This window comes from Passer montanus, unplaced genomic scaffold (assembly GCF_014805655.1).
Source record: "Passer montanus isolate IOZ18808 unplaced genomic scaffold, ASM1480565v1 scaffold11, whole genome shotgun sequence".
Lineage (NCBI taxonomy): Eukaryota > Metazoa > Chordata > Aves > Passeriformes > Passeridae > Passer > Passer montanus.
The window spans coordinates 5,981,861-6,002,304 of NW_024357613.1; the positions used below are offsets into that span (position 1 = coordinate 5,981,861).

The 20,444-nt window shown below is 37.3% G+C and overlaps 1 protein-coding gene across 1 annotated transcript in view; it reads left to right on the top strand.

The window, feature by feature from the left end:
• Nucleotides 1–337: 337 nt before the first annotated feature.
• Nucleotides 338–20,444, top strand: part of ASCC3 (activating signal cointegrator 1 complex subunit 3) — a 251,135-nt gene continuing 231,028 nt past the window's right edge. Inside the window, exons 1-4 of the mRNA XM_039727495.1 lie at nucleotides 338–387; nucleotides 14,290–14,433; nucleotides 15,126–15,276; nucleotides 18,143–18,726. Of these exons, the coding sequence (XP_039583429.1) occupies nucleotides 14,344–14,433; nucleotides 15,126–15,276; nucleotides 18,143–18,726 (825 nt within the window). The 5' untranslated portion in view covers nucleotides 338–387; nucleotides 14,290–14,343. The remainder of the gene's footprint in view (nucleotides 388–14,289; nucleotides 14,434–15,125; nucleotides 15,277–18,142; nucleotides 18,727–20,444) is intronic.

Sequence of the window (20,444 nt, forward strand, 5' to 3'; positions counted from 1 at the left end):
TCAATGTAGTTCATTCCGTGTTTCTGTGAAACACTGCTGGGAGCTGCCCCCAAGGCATATTCCACGCCGGGCACAACTGGGGCGGACGACACGCGGTTTGTCTGCACGGAGAACCCGGCCTGTAGCCGACGCAGGCCTGAGCGCGGAGACCCGGGCGCCGGGAGCACCGGGACAGCCCCGCCGCAGACACCGGGACAGCCCCGCCGGGAGCACCGGGACAGCCCCATCGGGAGCACCGGGACAGCCCCGCCGGGAGCACCGGGACAGCCCCGCGCTGGCACCGGAGCCCCGCGGGCCGCGCCGGACACGGCCCCGCCCGCTCGCCGTACGGCAGTGTCGCACGGCGCCGGCTGTTGGCGGCAGCGGAACCGGCGGGCCGTAAGGCAGGTGCGCGGCGGGCGGGGGTCGCCTCCGGCGGGCAGGGCAGGCAGCGTGCCCGGGGCTGGCAGCGGGGCCGGGGCTGGCGGAGCGCTCGCCGTGCTGCAGCCCCGGCGCGCACGGCGGCGGGTGATGCAAGGCCGCTCCCGAAGGCCCGGGCGCCGTGTGCTCGCCCCTGCCTTCCGCGCTGTGCTTCTCGGAACGGCTTTGCTGACGGGAGTGGTCAAGTGGGAAACGCTCCGCTGTCGAATGTGCTTTCAGTACTTACCTCTGGTATTAATAAATGTGGAGAACGAGAAGTGAAGAATGAAAAAAGCATGTGGTCACATAGTGTTTTTTCCTTTGGCTACTGCTTCATTTTAGTTAGCCAATTTAGTTGAAACTGACAGCTTTGCTCAAAAAACAATTGACGGTCTTGTAGCAACCTACAGCTTACCCTTCAGGTGCTTCAGGAGTGTGTATCATGTTGGAATTCAAATAATACCTTTGCTTAAAACCTTCTGTGAGTTCTGAATGTAGGTTTTGTTGTTGTTCTTAAAATACTAACATTGGTGTAGACCCTTTTAGTCTCATGGCTTTTTAAACAATTGACCGTAAGGTAATTCTGTTGAAGTGAAGCCAGCAAATGTAATTTTTGCAGAGAAGAAATCTAATAGTCACGCTTAGTTACTTTCCAGAAGATAGACTTCAGTCTAGCCAATGACTAGAAAAAATATTGGAAGTTTCAGAGGCGGTGCAGCAAGAGTTTTGTATGTCCACATGGTAAGGTTGCAGAGCTAAGTTTTTAGGAGGAAGAAAACCAAGCCAGCCATCAGGTCAGATGCAAACTGTCTTTCATCTAAAGATGGCACTGATGATAACAGTGAGGTGGTGTGTCTGATTAACACATGCTGCTTTTGAGTAGATGCTGTAGTAAAATTATTTCCTTTCGATCTGACTTGCTTCTGGCCAGAGGAGAGTAAACTTGCATCACCTTGGAATTACATGTGTAGATATTTGGAGGAACTCTCGTCACATTTATATGGGAGTACAGACCAACTCCCAGCTAGGGCCTTCATGCATTGTATAAAGGTCTGTATATACTATTGTATGTATAGTTTACATGTTAGACCTCAGTTTTCTCTAAAAGCTGGCTTGGCCTTTGGAAGAGGTTAGGTCACGACTTCCACTGAATCAGAGAGAAGGCAAGAAATTGTCAAACGACTGTTTTATTCTGACAGTTCTGTGTTTACAGAACTTGCTTTGAAGCTAAACCTGAAGCTCTTGGAGCAGTTCTGGTGGAAGGCTCTGAAGATGATTAAAGGACTGAAACATCTCTTAAGAAGAGTGACTGGGAGAGTTGGGCCTGTTCAACATCAAGAAGAGATAAGTGAGAGGAGACCTCATAAATGTGTATAACTGTCTGAAGAGAGGATGTCAAGAGGATGGATCAAGGCTCTTTTTGGTGGTGCCAAGCACTAGGACAAGAGGCAATGGGGAGATGTTCATGCACAGGAAGTTCTGCTGCTACGTAAGGAAGAACTTCACTGTGTAGATGACTGACCACTGGAACAAGTTGCCCTGAGAGGTTGTGGAGTCTCCTTTGTTGGAGATACTCAAGAACTGCGCTGTGTCTTGTGGTTTAGGATGGGCCTGCTTCAGCAGAGAGGTTGAACCAGATGATCCACTGTGGTCCCTTTCAGCCTTACCCATCCTGTGGCTATGTGATCAATATGACTGTAATTTGGCCTCTAAAGTAGTTGCAGTCCCTTGCTTCTCAGTGTAATTTTCAGATTTTTATTGTGTAGTGTTAGTTCTGTTTTCAAGAAGAACATTTATAGTTGAAAAATATTTTTTTACAGAGTTAGTGGAAAACTCATCCTGCATAAAAGGCCGATGTATATTTCTGCAGGTCCTGTTTACCTACAGTGCTTTCTCTGAAAAAGTTATCCTTTATAAAGACTAAACTGAGCTCAGGCTGATCCATGTTATTCTTGCATGTTTCATTCTTCTGTTACAGGAGCTAGTTACAAGTAGTTACACGAGCTGCTAATGTGGTGTGGAGCTGGTTGGGGGAAGGAAAGACACATGTTGTCTTTCTCTGGTTAGTTAAAAAGTTAAGTTTATTTGGAAGCTGTTAAAGGTGGGATTAATTCTAGGTCATATGGGTGTTTTGAGTGCTGAATAGGTTTCTTTTCTCCCTCCTACAAAATTTCCCCATAGAAAATTGAAGTCCTCATTACTCTAAATAACAGCTTACTGTTTTCCTGGTAAATTGTTTGTAGTAACAATTGTTGAAGTTGGTGTTAGCACTTTCTAGCCTACACATTTTCTTAAACTGAATTATGCTTTAATGTTTGAAGAGAGGACTGAGACCATAATCTACTCTCTAGTTCAGATAAACTTATCTAATCGAAAGCAATTTAGCAAATTATCTATGATGTGTAGCTGGATGTTAGAAATGTAACAGTTGATGTCTGAACTAAAAAGAGAAAGAAACAAGGCTGGGACCCAGAAACAGATTGAGAGACATTAGACTCCTAAATCCCAAATTGTAATCCTCAGAATCTCTGTTGTCATTTCACCCTGTAGCTCTGTTTTCAAAGATGTTTGTCTAGTGTCTGTCTCCTGCATCAGCCAGTAGGAGGTGCTTAGGTGATCTACTGAAAAAAAAGGGAAGACAAATCCAATTATACCTTCACTTTCATATGATCTTTAGTAATCCATTATTTAAATGACTGATTATTACAGCCTTCTAAGATGTTGAATATCAAGGTGTTTGATGTCCATTGATTCATCTAGGCATACCTGAACTTTTAGTCTTTTTGGCATTTTGTGGCAATGAATTCCCAAATTCAATTATGTTCTTTGCAGGAAAGGCATTCTACTTGGTATTATTCTTACCTTAAACCATTAAGTTTTGTAATGTACCTCCATATTCTTACATTATGAGCAATAGTCGGTCATTGTGTATTTACCCCTTCTTGCTTTTTAAATACCTCATCACATCACAGAAAGGAGCAATTTTGTGTTTATTGCAAGCAAAACCCATAAGAAAATGCACAGTCAGGGCATTCTTTATGCTCATCTCACTCTGAGGAATTTGATCGCCTCTGTTTGAGCAATGCCAATGTGAGCACATTCCTATACCGGGTTTGGGAGTTAAATTTCATCACAGTAGAAGTGCTTGAGATTTGTGGCTAAAACAATGTTGATAGCACAGCAATGTTTTGGCTGCTCCTGGCCTGAACAACATCAAAGCTTTCTTCCACCCTCCCTGCCCAGCAAGTAGGCAAGGGGGTGGGCAAGAGGCTCTGTAGGGACACAGCTTGGACAGTAGACCCAGACTGGCCAGTGGGATGTGCTGTACTGTGTACGCTCAGAAATAAAAACAGAGGTAGAGGAAAAAGAAAGGGTGGATTTTTTCCTTTTGGGATGTCTGGTTTTTGGAGGTTAGTAAACTGGAGCTTGTAGCATTGGTCACCCTGTGGGATGTGGCGAGCATTTCTTTCCTTCAGTTGGGGGGTATTTTTCTTTTTCTTCATCTGTTAAACGGTATCTCAACCCTGTAAGTTTTTTTTTCTTTTCTTCTTCCTGTTTTCTCCCCTGTCCCACTGTGGGGGGTGAGCAAGCAGCAGCATGACTGCTGGCCAGGGTCAAGCCATTCCCAACACTGCACAAACACCTAAAAATGTGGTTGAAGGAAGCAATAGCAATAGCAGCACCCTATGGTTCTGTGGTAATGGTGCTCACTGAGTTTACCAGTGTTGTGAAAGATCCCTATTCTGGGTGTTTCTTGAGCTTATTCTAGATAAAGATACTCCTCTTGAAGTTGTACACGAGTGTGTATAGTTTGAGGAAAATCCATGAGACTGGACTGAAGCTAAGAAAGAGTTAATCTTCAGTAGCAATGTGGACTGTTTGAGTATTGCAGAAAGGGCAGTTGGTGTTCTGAGTCTTCTATTTACTACCAAAACATGTGGACTAGAGTTTGGTGGCCAACCTGTTACTGAGTGCAGCTATGAGATGCAAAATAAAACTCTTGTTCTTTTTCTGTCTTGTTAAATCAGCTGGGTGCTAGAGAAAAATAACTTAAAAGGAAGGTGCAGAATGTTTTACCTAGTTGTTATTTTAGGAATAGAAAAGTTGCTGGCTCTCCCCTTTCATTATATGCAGAACTTATGGGTATAAATTATACATTTCCCTAGACTTTACTGTCATTTGTTCTAGATCATGAGTTTATTCTGAGCCATCTTTTTTGCCCAAAGGCATGTTGGATGTTTAGCCTAAAAAATAGACTGAATCTGATATTACTGGCCTAAATCTTAAGCATAAATAGGTCTTAAAGCAAGAATAGATCACTGTGGAATGATAGGTTGGTTATTGAAGCATTTGTCAGGTGAATTGTGGAGCAAATATCAGTTTTTCAGTTGTAAACTGCCTTCTGAGCGTTGTCAGAATAAGTAGATGACTTTGTATAGTTGTGACTTCCTTACATTCTGTAGGCAAACCATACAGCCATTTAAACAACTGCACCTTTCTTTGAAACTGGCGAGGATTGCTGAACTGTGTCACTTAGTGAGTTTCTATTTGGAAACTGGATTCTGATGAATTTGTTCAAGAAACAGGAAGGCATTAGTCTTAGCTGCTTCTCTAGGGGGGAGCAAGTGTTCAAAAAATGAGTAGACATGGCACTTCATTATACAGTTTAGTGAGCATGGTGGTATTTGGTCAAAGGTTGGACTTGATGATCCTGGAAGTATTTCCAACCTTAATGATTCCATTATTCTAATGTGTCTTCTCGTTGAAAGATTTGGGAAGAGTAAAAAGAATCTCCAAAAGTAGTTTCTTCCATTTTGTATAAGAAATTTCTTATTTGGCTACTGGCTGGGGTGAGTTGATCCCAGCAAGTAGCCAAATGCCCCCCCTTGCCTCTCACTCACTCCCGGGATGGAAATAGCTGACATTTAACAGTTTCTTGGGGAGACAAACCCCATAAGTGTGGATGTGTGTCTTTGCTCCCCACGCCCCTTGCTTCTTCTTTCCCAGAGCTTTTACTGCTTAGCATGACATCATATGGTACACATCTATGTTGCTTCCAAAACACGAATGTAAATAAAATGCTTGGTTGTATAATTTTCGTGTTAGGGTAGCATTTTTGTTTCTGGGGCATCTTTGAAAGTTTATTCTATAAGTCTGAACAGACAGCCTATGTGCCATGCTAAATACTCATAATAATTGTTCAAAGGCTTTTAACTGTTCATTAGGAGATTCTTGTGTAATATGTAAGTATGTATTAGCTTACAGTACAATTATTTAAAATGTTTTAAGAAATTTTACAACCATTCTAGTAGAATATGAGTGACTTAAGTAATGCAACCACAGCTGGAAAAATCCTGTTTTAACCTCCTCAAATCACTAGAGACATAATGGGGCTATTTTCCTTTTTATTATATCTGCCAGGAATAATATCATGCCTCAATTAATGTTCCCCTCATTTTCTTATGTGATAAGCTGGCACGTTTGCAAGCTCTGAAAAGACAGTTTGGGATTTCCTCACTGTAGGAAATTGTACAGGTGTTCTTCTCAAAATATCCTCTTGCATATATATGGCCAGCATTATAGAGAGCCCAGGAAGGATCGGCAGCATTTTTTAGTTTTGATTCTAATTTGCACTTGTACCATTGCAGCACTGCCTTTTTTTTAAGTTCTAATTCTAAACTGCAGTAATGATAAATTATCAATTAGAAAGCTGTTACTTGCTTGTCATCAAATAGCTGATATGCTGTTTGAAGTGCCTGTGTGGCATGTTAGCTCTGAAGACAAGGGATCCTGCCTTTAATAATATTACTTTATGTGACTATGTATCTGTCCAAAGTTGAGTCTTGCTTAAATGTATTTTTAATTAACTTTTTTGTTGTTATTGTTGTAGAGGAGTCTCTGCCTTGAATTTAGTCATGTTTTCAAGCTGTAGGGGTATACTAATGCAAGGAAGACAATAATTAATGCAAGGAAGACCTTGAATTAGTTTTTTTTGGCATAAATTTTTAGGCTGAAATTTTGACTTTTTTCACCTCTATACCCTACCAATGTTAAGTAATATTTAAGTTAAATCAAGTGGACATTGGTCTGGCTTGGGACAGCTTATTGTGTGTCTGTTATAACCTTTGGTTTCTTTACAACTCTCTTCATGGAGGAGGAGGTGGTGTTGCCTCCAGGCAGTAGGAGGAAGTTCTGAAGGGGAAGACATCCCCAAAAGGCTGGTGTGAATTGGACTGAACAGCTTGTCTTGATGGGTTGACTTTTGGGACTCTCTATGCATCTTCACTGCATTTCAATATTTGATCACATTAGGTCAGTGCGCTGCCTTGTGAATGTGCCTCTGTCTACTTTTCTGACAGGAGATACCAACTTGTAACTTTTTAACCACTGAGCTGGACTGAACCTTCAGTGTGCTGTGACAAGGATCCAATGAGGACAAAAGGACTGTTAGACCATGAGTGGTTCATTTATATGGACATACCTTTGGAAAAGTTTTTATATATACTGACAGAATTTTTAGGAGGAGTGTTAGAAAGACTGAGGGGTAGTATATTCAGAATTAAAACACTTTTTAGAAGAATTATGGATAAAATACACAGCTTTCAAGTTCCAGTTCCTATGTATTATTGGAAAGATACTAACTAGAGAGTTTTCTGTTATGGCTTTCTTACTCCTTCCCACCTCAAAAATTATGACAGTTATCAAGCAACATACTGAATGATGGAAAAAACATAAATGACATATTTTAGAAAATACTAAAAACATTATATAAAACTTAAATGAATGTAATAAATTCAAATATTGCAAAACATAGCAAACACTTAAAATTGCACAATACACTTGCATTATTCTAATTAAATTGATGCATTTGTGTGGACAATGACATCTGGTTCTTATTTTATGTAGTGAGTAATTTTCTACATGTTTCTGTATTATTTACTGCAACCGTTGGTAAAAAGTCTGACTCAAAAGCTGCTGGAAATAGGATGACTTTATTTATAGCTGATAGTATGGGAAACATTTTGTTTTGTGATAGCCAAAGTTGGCCAGAATCTGTTTCTTTTGAAGGCCATTTCCATATGTTTAGTACATGACAATTAAATTAATTTTCTTGTCTATGACTAAAAGGGCTGTAGAATCTACAGCTTCTTACTTAACTGGTCTAAAACTCTGCATATTTCTGTTCTGAAAAATAATTCTGTAGTTTAGGTACTTGCAGGTTTTCTGTTTCAGATTGGCAGCATTACCATTATTAATACCAGTTGTATTGATAAAATTGCTTAACACAAAAAAATGTTTTATTTTCTCTAAATGAGAAATCCTCCTTCAGTGCTTATGTCGAATAATTGTTCTGTAAGATTAAATGTGAATCTTGGCATAAGTTGCACTGTGCTTACACAGCTACTGTGCATTATCTGCAAGATGCAAAGACTTTATTAGCTATAATTAATTACTAAAGAAATCCTCAAGAAGGAATCTCAATGTTTAGCAAGACAATTACTTCAGAACTGACATCCTGTTTTTGCAGGTAGTAGGAACATTGCTAATGACTTTGCTGTAAAGAAAGTGAATGACTTAGTGGTTTATAAGAAGTAAGACAACAATCCTACTCATACCACCACTCTTTTTTGATTTGAGTAATAATGTACAGGCAGGGTCTTAAGGATTAGTGTACCTGGCTTAGTCTTTTATTGCATTGCATTTGATATCCTTTGTAAATGCTGAAATAGGTTATGTTTTTCTCAAAAGGAGTGTTTAGTGTTTCCTTCAGAAACATTTGGGAGAATGCTCCAGATACAAAATGATCCAATACCCACCTTGAGGCTTATTGAAACCTTATTTTGAAGGAAATCAGCATTAATTATGAATCAGCATTAATATGGTGTTGAGTGGCTAATAAGCATCCATTTATTTGGAACTGGGGGATAATTCAGTATTTGAGGCATTTGTTTAGTGATTTGAGGCATTTGTTTAGTAGTCTATAAATATTGTGATTTGAGTGCTTGAACACATCTTTGTGAGGCTTAAAAACCTTGTAATGGCCAGTAGTTCACACTTGTATGCACTTGCTGTTCACTACAGGAGCATGTGACAGAGACTTTTTTTGCTACCATCTGAGCAAGTTCTCCAGTGTGCTCTCTGCCCAGCAGTTATGCAGTTGTATATTATACATGTATTGTGATAGCACTTATATTTGCTGAAGTGCTTCCCACATCCTCACAGCCATCCTCAGTGAGATGCAATGTGTGTTACTTAGCTGTTATTAACTCAAAGGTTTTTCTTTCTCTCACTTATCTATTTTTTTTTCATCCTGCCTTTCCTTCCTTTGACCACCTACATCCCTATTTACTTTCCATACATCTCTTCCTTTAGTCACAGGCCTTTCTGGAACAGAGTAAGATGAAACCCCTGAGGTTGTTTTGAACCTCTGTTGATGGCACAGTGTGTAACAGAGGCACACCTATTAAACTTAAAGCAAAACTAAACAAAATGACACCTCCAACCATCCCTATCTTGTATTTGTGGCTTATGCCTAGTGTTTAAATGAACATATATGTCACATATGTTGAAGCTGGAAATTTGCATGTAGTATGTCTCTCCATGAGTAAGGCAAGTCTCGAAGTTTCTGTTGCTTGGGATACAGTTTATCTCTCACTGCAGGAAACATAAAAGTTAAGGCCATGAGGTGTAGAACTACAGACATTTTTTGTTTTAACAACTGAATTACATGTTATGTTCTTGGAAAAGAAAGATGAGTTATTCTCAAGAAAGGCTTGTTTTAATTTTTTTTTCTTTTTTAACAACAGCTATCCTCAGTAAATATCTCAAAGTACATGTAAAATGTAAAATGAACACATTATTGAGCCAAGCCACATGTTTGGCATCATCCCAGAGCAGCATCAGGCATAATCACAGGAAATGGTTCTCCAGCTGATGCAAGCAGGCACAGTGCTAGGCAGCTGGTGATCACATGTGCATGGCTAAGATTATGAAAAAATGTGGAAAGGGTTAATACTGTATTAAATGAATGACTTGTAATTCCATTATTTGATTTTCTAGGGTTTTTTGTTTGTTTAGTGACTTCTGTAATTAAGATGCTGAAATTGTCTTTTATGTGAACAATGGCACATAGAGGTGCTGTTATGCCTCCTTATGCTGAGGCACTTGTCTGAATTTTGGTATTCGCTGAGGTGAATGTTGTGTGTCAGGAAGCCACTGTTTCTTCCTGAGTACATATTCCTTAATCTTGCTCTTTCCCTTTTCAAGATTGACCCAGTCTTGACTGGAGATCAGTAATATTTGACCCAGACAACTTGGGAGAATTCCAGGGTGATGTCTGGGCCTTTTGTAGGAAGTGAGATGTCTGAAAGCGTACAGTTGGTACTACATCGGGCAGCACTGTTTGTAAAGGTGCAAAATACAAAGTCTGGAAATACTATTATTTTAGTGTCATGCTTTCACCTGCTATTTCTGATTTTTGTCCCAGACATTATTAAACCACTGTTATCCCTGGCTAACAACTTTGATGTTAGGTGTGTATTTGTACTATTGGCATCAAACATGCTTGGATAAGAAATTTTATTGAATCTAATAAAAATGTTCTCAGAGGTCCAAAATAGCTTTTTCATCTAATGGTTTAATTTTTTTCTTTAAAGTGTTTTCTCTGAAATATTTTTCCTTTGATGTGTATGATATGATATAGAAAGGATATATATCGAGTAGAATGTGTTGTTTGGGGTTTTTTAAATACTGAGTTTTATTTGTAAATCAAATATTGAGTTTACCTTTGTGTTAATAAAGCTGTTGAAGTTAATTGTAGCCATTCTAAAATATGTTCATATCAGTAAAATTTAATGTTTGGGGATCTATTTTAAGTCTTTTTACACAGTAGTGTAAAGTAAAATATTGTATGTGTTGATAAATGGTCTCACTGTTTGAATTATGTATTTAAAATTTAAAAAAAGTTACTTCAGTGTCCCTTTAGCTTTTGTATAGCCTTGTGGGTGGGATATCATTTGCCCTTTCAGTTTCTTTTTCATTTGAAATGTTTCCTCTTTTTCAAGTGAAAGAGAAAATGCCGTTTGAAATACTTTGTGGTCAATAGCAACCTGCTATTCACTGCCAATGTCTAAAGCCTCTTTTTCTTTATAATGTTCTTTGATTAGATTAGTTACTTGTAATAACTTCTTTATGTTTTATAAATTGCAGGTTTACATAGACAGCAAGAAACTTATTAATAGCTGGGAGAATTATAGGTAATATAGGTAAAATCTGGGAACATGGCTTAATATTCCTTAAATACTTTAAACAGAATCACTGCTGTGAAGTCTTAAAGGACAAATAAAAAGTAAAATATTATAGGCTACAGAAGCTGGTACTTTAGGATCGTGTAACTGTGGATTTTACCTGTGATTTTTAGCTGTGTTAATGCTATGTTATTCCATCCTTTGTAAGGAAGGAAACATTACTGTTCAACTGGAACATTGACATGCCTGATCTGAGTATTCACCTTCTCTTAGCCCTATTGGGCAGCTGGTTTGATCTGTTAGAGAGCATAGGAATTCAGTAAATTTCAAAAGGAGGTGTCTTTTACAGTAATCTCTTCAATATTTCAGTGAAGAAGAGAGAGAAATGTTCTGTTATTTGCTTGTCTTAGAAACATAAGAAGGCCAGGACTTGGATGAAAACCTAAGTAGCTGGTGAAAATACGAAGTGGAAAACTTCTATAGTAATTTTTGTTACCTTTGTGTTATTGCTGAATTTTTTTTCCATGTTTCACTTTAATGAGTAAAAACCTGCTGAGATTATGATTCATGTTTACTTTCAAACAATAAACTTTGAATTGTTGCTTACCTGAACTCTGAGTATAATATGTCTTTATGTTTTACTTTCTCCTATAAAAAGTTTCAGTGTTAAAATCACACTTGTTTTAAAAGAAGCAAAATAGACTTTAAAAGTTACTTTCATCTTCACAAAACTTTGGAAGGGTGGATATTGCTCTTTCTGATTTACAAACAGGCTTGGTGGAAAGTTACGTGTTTTTTTAAAAGAAGCAGGAAATCTGAAATTGTTCTAGAAATCATTAGCAGATTGCACCCAAAACGTCGTTACTTGATTGGAGGGGGAGGAGGAGAAGAAATCTTTTCGGCATGTAAAGTCGCACTGATACGAGGGTTAAGTTCCCATTCCGTTTGTCCTATGGAAATGATTTAAGATGGAACCTTTTTCATACTTTTCTTTACAGGGAATGTGCATAAGGATAGCAAAAGTTCATCTTTTATATGTGGACCCTGGTAAAGAGGATTTAATTGCCTCTTCCTTTTAGGAACTTGTTTCAAAACTAGCAGATCTTAGCAGGATCATTTGGTAGTTCAGGTATTTCAGATCCACCGGTGAGCAAACAGATACATTTGTCTCAAACCAGAAGGAATTAGTTACTCTTATGATGGCTGTGGAAAGATGAAGAACAGCTGGTTCACTCTAAAGGCAGTGTGATGCAGGCAGGTATCTACATAAGGAGGCTTTATGTGAAGGCAGGTAACGTATTTTTTTAAAAACACGTTACCTGTAAATTTATAGGTTTACCTATAAATTTACACTGCATTTTACAGGGCCACATGATTTTCGATTTAGTGTTCAGAGCTGGCTCTAATATGTTGCAGAATAATAGCCAAAGTTTCTAAGTTTTACCTTGTTTTTCTATGATAACAGTGGAGTAATTAGTTTCACCCATCCCCTGCATTCTGTTTACTAGCTAGTTTTGTTTTCGTTGGTGACCTGCTGAGAGTGGGTGTCATGTACCAGAAGTGATGGGGGTGAGTGTTATTTGACTATAAATGGGATGCAGAAGCTTTGTGTGACTGTTCTGCCAAACCAGCTTCCTCAGATACCTGCAAGTTCTGAAAGCACACGGGCAAGTGTGGTGCAGCATTTACTAGTACAAGATTAGGGTTGCAGGGCTGGATTTGGCCCTTTGGCCGTGACTGTGGACAGTGTGCCCTTTCTTGTTTTCTGGTGTTTCAGGTTTTCTATTTCAGGAGCTGCTGAAAAAGAAATTGAATAAAGGAGAAAGAAATATCCATTTAAAATTCAGTCTCCTAATAAATGAGCCTGCTGGAGATGTGTTGAAATTTTTGAGTGTGTGTGAAAAGTGAACTTTTATAAGTATGTTCTAACTTTCAACCATGTATGCACGGTATTTCAGAAAGGACAATTAAAGTAATATTAGAGTTATATGTTGTTGCATTTTTTATAAAGGCACATAATGCTACAGGACAAGGTATTTCAATGTATAAAGGTATTAGGTATATTTAAGGTATAAAATAAATAGGCAAAATGGACCCAATAGCTCTAATAGCTAATGGCAGTTCTGTCATTAGAAGAGTTGTGAGAGTGATGTACCCTCAAAGTCTGGACACATTACTTCCCTTCTAATAATGGTGGCTATAATGTTTAGACTATTACAGACTAGGAGCTATGCTGGTATGAATTGCATGTCATATATTCACTGAATATATCAAAAGATCTGGAGTGGTGTTTGGCTCTGTCTGTTTCTAGGCTTGAACACATGCTCTCTTTGCCCTTCACAGTTAAAGATTTTGTATTTCTAAATTTTATAGCTTCATTGTTATAACATTTGTCTCCAAAATATCAGCTGTTGTAAAATCAGTCTCAAAAAGCATCTTAAGGCAAGGTGGGAAAACAAGCAGCCCTGACAAGTCAGTGACATTTCTCTGTTTGTGACTGGAACGCTACATCTGGATTTCTTTTGCGCTGTATTGCAAAGCTGATAGCTAAAATACAAATGCAGTCATTAAATAAGGAAAAACGTTAAGGATAATTGGATGAAAGCAGAGAGTTCTGTATTGTATGACTGGGGGGGAAGTAATTCTATTAACTCTGTTACAAGTTCTTTAAATTCTGGATGGACGTTGATCTTCAGGCATGTTAAGAATGATGCAGATCATTAGGTTTGTAATGGTATCATTAATTGTTTCAAAAATAATCTAAATCTGTATCTTATCTAATACCATCAGAAACTGTAGCTGTGTGTTAGGGTTCATTAAACAATTCAGCCGTGGGCACCTTTTGAAATTAAATAACTTTGAGAATAATTTCAGTAAAAGGCTTGGAAGAAGTACAGTTTCAGATGGAGAACAGCTGTGTTTTGGTGCATAGATATGAGCCTGTTCCACAGAGGAAATAAAACTGCATGGAAATAAGCTGTAGTCCTGAAGAGAGTCCTGCTCTGTGTGTGCACTCCCAGTTGTGAGATGAAAATATCCCAAGGCATAGTGTGTTCAGTTTTCTGGTAGCCTTTTTTATTCCCTTTATCTCTTACAATAGTTCAGTGCTATGACTTTGACAATGTTTATTTCCTGTCATAATTTTCTTTCCCAGTTTTGCTGGTTAAAAATGGCTAAGCACTTGTCAAGAAAGATGTCTCTCTCTGCATCAGCGCCAGAGGCTGTTAATGACCTGAGAGCTCCCAGCATGGGCTGGCTCAGAGAAAATCTTCCCGTAGGTTGTAATCACTTACTGCTATTGGGAGCTAAAGTTCAGTTACACAGATTTCACTATAATACAGTGTTAGGGGTGCTAAAGAAATAATTGCCACTTTGCCTCATTGCTGGTAACTTTTATTTAGGGAGGAGAGAAAAGAACCACCTGCTGAGTGACCTCTGCATGTTACCATTTCTTGCCTCTCTCTGTGCCTTTCACCTCCTTTTATTTAATTTTGATTATCATTATTTTAAGAGATCTTTTTTTAACTGGCTTAATTGAAGTTCCAGCCAAGTGCTGCTAGCTCGAAAAGGTCTTTCAAGTTCATGATGCATGTTTGTATTTATAACATTAATAAAGCCATGTTATTTGTTTGTTCTCATCTAGGTACTTGAACTGGGATCTGATTTCTCATCCTATGGATCACTGAATGAGTAACAGATGGCCTTGCCTCGTCTTACAGGCGCTTTACGCTCCTTTTCAAATGTCACTAAACATGAGGATTACAGTGAAGAATTAGCTGACTTAACGGTAAAGCTTTTTTTCTTTTACAAAGCATAGCTATAGTAAGAATCATTTGTTTTCTTCATTTGCATTGATATTTTATAAGAGCAGGCAAGCAAGAAGGGCAGAGTGTGTAAAATTTCCTGTACATTCCTTCATAGTGTCCTCACTCAAAGTCTAATTTGCTGTAGCTTTGTGATTTATATTTAGCCCTTACAATCATATGGCAAAGCTTGCTTGGTTGTGTTAATTTGTCTTTCAAGAAGTTGGGCAAGGCTACTTTTAGCTCTGAGCTTACATAGAGCTGGGAAGCCAAACATTTCCTTTCTAATATTAAGTTTACTGAATTTAGGTACTTCTTTTGCTTCATGAGAAATAATGCATTAAAGCGATAGATGCCTTGTGGGAACCTATGAAATGACTTTGGAATCTTGAGAACTATAAATCTCTTGAAGTTGCAAGAGTTTGGTTTGGCTTTATAGAGGATTTTGCTCTGGAAAGAGTAAATTAGTGAGAGAGTGTGTGTGCTTTTGTGTATCTTTCTTTCATACACTCAGGAGTCTAAAGATCAGGTAAAAGGAAAAGTGCTTGCAGTCAGTACTATATACTGACTGAATGCAATTGCAAGGAATTGTTTTTATCTGGTGTTTTAATTTTAAAGGAACACTCATGTATTGATTTGAAATAAATTAAAAAACCCAAATATTTTGCATTTTCAGACTAAAAGATCAAAACTACATGCCCAGTTGCTGAAGTCTGATCTTACTTGGAAGAAGATAATAAAGTTTGTTGATGACAATTTGGACAAAAAAGAATACCAAACTGTAAATGGTGATTTAAAAACTATCTTACAAGCTGCAAAACAAATAGGTATGTTTTCATTCTCTAGTAGTCTAATAATACATTATTTTATATTGGGGTGGGAGCAGGTTCAAGTTGCATTCTCCTTGCATACTTTACTGGTATAGTTTTGGTTCTACCTTGATGCCAGTTTTGCCCTGTAATAACTTTGAAACTCCATTTTATCTGATACACATATGCAAAATTTGGTCTTCTGTTTTATTTTAAGATTCCATTGTTATATGGATATTCTTACTTGTTTGATAGTATTGTTTTGTAGAGTGTGGTATGGTTTGTGATTGACAGTTATTAAGCAAAACCAACTATTTCTTTTGGAATAGCAGTACTCTAAGAAAAGAACAATCCTGATGTTGTCTGCTTTAATTCCATGTAATTGGTATAATGAAAAGTTGGACTGCTGTGCAGGCAGATAAAAATATAAGAAATCTTTGAATTCTTTGGTGTTGAGGAGAGAAATAAAAATATATTTCAGTCATCTGGAATTAAACTTCTAATACTGAAATACATTACAGCAAAGAACATGTGAAAACTTAGTTTTAATTGGAAATTTAATTTTTGATTGACAGACTAAACCTAATACAGCTTTTGCTTTTGGCAAAAATTAACTTCATCAGCTCATAAACTGAGCACATGGCTCAAGCTCTTGCTGTCACATATTTAAGGATTTTTCCTTTCAATCTCATAGGTACATTTCCTCCTTTTCTGATTGTTTTTCCAATATCTTGAATAGAAACATTAAAAAGATAGAAAGAATTAATAAAAAATAAATATATTTTCCTGGTTTTGGTACTGCAGACCAGAGATTTTTATTGCAATACAAATGTTAACCTGCCCCATTTACATTCTATTTCTTGACCATTTATTTGGAAAAATCTAGTAAATTGAGAAAGAAACTAATGTCTAAATAAAGGCTTTCAAAAAAGGCTAGGCAAGTCATTCATGTCCAACATGTGGTGATAGTCCATTTTGCTGTACCATTGCAGAAGATGCTTATTAAATCTATTAATGATTGTAAATGGCTATTGCTTTCTTCAGTCATCAGAAGCATATTTTTGAGTTATTTCTCAAATCACTGACAAAAAGTTTTAAACTCTGGTTAGTACTGCTGGTAAACTTTTAAGCTCTTTGGGCTGGAATTTAAACATATTGCTGCTGTCTTTCTGAGACAGACCTCTGGGGACGGGCCAACTCTGTGCCCTAACCCAGGTATCTCTTCAGTGCACAGATTTCAGCTGGCACTTGCAACACACAAGGCTTGAAGTCATGCAAGATGGGGACTGAATTTGTACCAGCTGTCAGCTCATAGAGCTAGTAGGGGAAGATGCAATCGCTATTGATAACAGATTGAGAAAGCTGTTCTAAATATCCATTGTGTATAGTTTAATCGCAAGTGGTACTGGACTAAAATGTTGGCTGGCAAACAAAACAAAATACCAAAAAGTGTAGCTTCTAGTAGTGCATCTCTTGCCATCTTGTTTGGTTTATTTGGTTGAGATGGAAGGAGTGATATTTTCTCAAGAGATGCTTTCATAAATAGGAGATGTCAATAATAAAGGAGAAATAACAAATAGTAAACCTAAGAGATTTTTCTCAAATCCTTCAATTTCTCTTTCAGTTTGGTAATCTTTACTTCTGTTCAGAGACAATTGACTCTAAATAATAATATGTATTTGTATGTTAGGAATATATGAATGAGCTTCATGCAGACAAACTACAAGTTTTTAGATGTATGGTTTGGTTTTTTTTGCTTCCTATATAGCTAATGCTAAAAGGAAGGGGCTGAACCACCTTTTTCCTCTGAGACCTGTTTACATATCTATTCTATATGTGTGTATCTTTAGATCATGTAAGTATGTATTAGATACCTTCCATATGTAGGTATCTAATTATCTTGTAAATATCACCTCCAGTCCTCTCCTTGAACTCCTCAGATTTTCAAAGTGCACCACAGGAATATTCAAGCTAAATAGTGAATTTGTAGCCACCTCAATTTATTTATATATTACATTTCTAGCTACTTAGCCTTGTTCCATCTGCTTTTGCTAGAATTAATTTGCTCTTTTATGTTAGGTTGTGGGGAAGAAACCCCTTGCTTTTTCTGGTGTTAATCTAAATTGGATCAATCAAGTAAAAAAATTTTGTAAGTTGTCCTCATTTAAAATGAACGAAAGCCCCACTCTGCTGCTGGTTTTGTTTAGGTTAGACTTGGTGACTTTAAAAATGTTGTAGTAGGGACATATTGGTTCGTCACATGGAGTTTTCCTTATGTTTTCCTCGACTATCTTTGTGAATATTTGAGAAGTAAATTCATGTTTTTATCTAATAATATATTGGTTTTTTTCATAACGTGATATTTTGTAGATAGAAGTCCAAATTCATACATTTATTTGCTTTAAATTTTTTGAGCAGTTTTTCTAACCTAGCACATACTCAGAAGTAATTCTACTGGGAATTACTACAAGGATTCAGTAATCCCCAGTTGAGTTCTGTATATTTATTCTGTTATGAATATTCAGATTAGGCAGTGAATAAATAGTGAGACAAAGTGGAAATTTGTTAACGTTAAATAGCTTATAAATATACAATTGTGAGTTTAAGACCTCTACCATGTTTTTTTCTCTAGCTCAGAAAGATAAGAAAGCATTGATAATTCTTACTATAAATTTTTAGTATGTAGAAGGATAATGAAGACAGATGTTTTATTATCACGTACCTTTTGTAATTCAGTACCTTGCAACAATTCTTACTTGTTGTGGTCTTCTTTTGATATCTCTGCTGATGAGACTTGTGACAAGAATTTTAATGCAATTATGTTATAGGTAATGAAACACTCTTAGTTTTAAGTATATTAAGTTACATTTGGTTTTGTTAACAGTTGGAGCTGAAAATGGACAAGAAGCGATTGAAAGTGGAGCTGTTTTTCTTTTTAAGACATTTCATGGGAAAGAATATGTTGGCCATGATGAGACAAAGGTGATCAAGCAGATGTTTGGGCCATTTCCATCATCATCTGCTACTGCAGCTTGTAATGCCACGTCTCGGATTGCTTCTCACTTCACTGAAGAACAGCTTAGAGCCCTCATACAGTTGGCTGAAGAGCAAAATGGTGATAGCAGAGTGTTGTTTGGTAAAAATATAGTGTTTTCATTTGACATGCATGATTTGGATCACTCTGAAGAGCTGCCTGTGAATGGCGAGACTGATGCACAGAAAAATATAAGCTTAGATTATAACAAATTTTTGAATAATCAGCTGAATCACTTACAGAACTACTGTGATGAGAAATCTAATATCAAATCTTTGGAAAAAATAGATGATTCTTTTTTATGGTGTGAAGTTGGAAAGTACCTGAAGGAATCTCAAGGAGGTAACCCTGGAGGACCAACAACAGAAGACCTCTGCTGCACTTTGTATGAGATCCTTGCGTCTACCAAAAGTGCTGATGAACTTCAAAATGAGGTACACTAGCACATTAACTGTACTGCATATATTTGAATGCCACAGAAATATACAATAATTTCATTTTAGTCTATGCCAATGTACTTTACCCAACTGTTGTCTATGTTGTTTTTTTTTTAAATCTGCCTTGAGAAAAATCTCCTGGCAGCATCATCATTTACCAGAGAGATGGATACAGCATCAATTTTATATGAGTAATCTCTTTCCCCCACAACAGGCAGGAGATTTGTGGCCATTTGCTCAGTCTCCAGTCTTTCTTTTTAAGCAGAACCCAGTTTGAGCTGACTATAAAAGCATGAGGAAATTGCAAAGACAAGCTGAACTGTCATAGACAGGTTTCATCTCCAGTTTCAGAACGTCCCTGTTGCTGGAAGGGTACCACCCTGAGCAGGTGGTGCTACTTTAAAATTTTGTCATATCACATCTGTTCCTTTTGATGAGGAAATGGGGTGGCTGCGTTTGTTACCAGAAGGGCAGAGAAAATGTGAGGGAGAGGGAACAGTTGCTGGAATTAAAAGATAAGCATAGTAGTAGAAAGGGGAAAAAGCATGATTAAAGTCTGGAAAAGATGTTTTCCAGGTGTGTGCACAAGAGATGATTGGATTAATCTAGGCAAGGGAGAACTGGTTTTGAATGGGGTAGAGGAAGAATTCCTGCAATTTGGTAATTTTTTTCTCTCTGCACTTTTCTGTTAAGTTTACTTTATTTTTCCTAACTTGCCTTGCTTTCCTTCCCTGAAAACATCCAGTACTTAAATTCTCAAACTGAATTTTCAGAAAGACTCTAAATTTGAAAATTTGCTACCGAAATGCAGCTGATAGTAGTAATAGACAATCCCGTGAAAGACAAAAAAGTGAAAGTTTTCAGGAATTTTGCCATTACATTTGCATATTTTATTATTCTTAATAAAAACAGTAGGAGTTAGAGAAGAGAACCTGTGTACTTCATTTTAGGTTTAGATAACTAAGTATGGATATCTAATGTGTAATGGTATAGTTGCTGAAGCCATATTATTGTTTTGTTTGGTAATCAGTGGACCACATTTTGGCTGTCCTTTGAGCTTTCTGGACACGTATGTTTTCTTACAGATCCTAAATATAAATGGAAGTTGATCTTCTGCATTTCTTCTGCATTGACATATGTTTGAAAAATAGTACCTTAATAGTGTCTGCAAACAGTTTCATACTTTAAGTGGTAATATTGAGCAAAGACATGTGAAAATGGAAGACTGAACAGGTCTTGGATAAGAAGATTGGATAAAAACTTGCATGTCAAATTAAACATGAAAAAAGTATATTTGTCAAAGTGACCTGTAGTTTATTAATTCTACAGAGATAAAGATTTCAAATTTTTTTCTTAGGTCAATGACTGAAGACATTTCCAATGCCATTATTTGGTATGCAGAAATAATTCCATATTTCTGCATAATGCCTACTTAATGCCTAAGTTTCATTTGTAAAAATTTAAAGGAAAAGCTCTAAACCTTTGGCTTGAAGCAAGAAGAAATAACTTTTATTTTTGCAAATTTATGGTCATAATGGATTGCTAAATCAATTGGCAGAAAGTTCAAGCTATCAGTTTTTATGTAGGTCACCAATAAAGACTTCCTTTCCATTAGTTCCTGGAACAAAGAATTCTTGGCAAAATATCTGATTTGATGCCTTTACAGAAGTTTTAATTTGTTAATATGAAAAAGCTGTTTGCTGGTGAACTGAAAA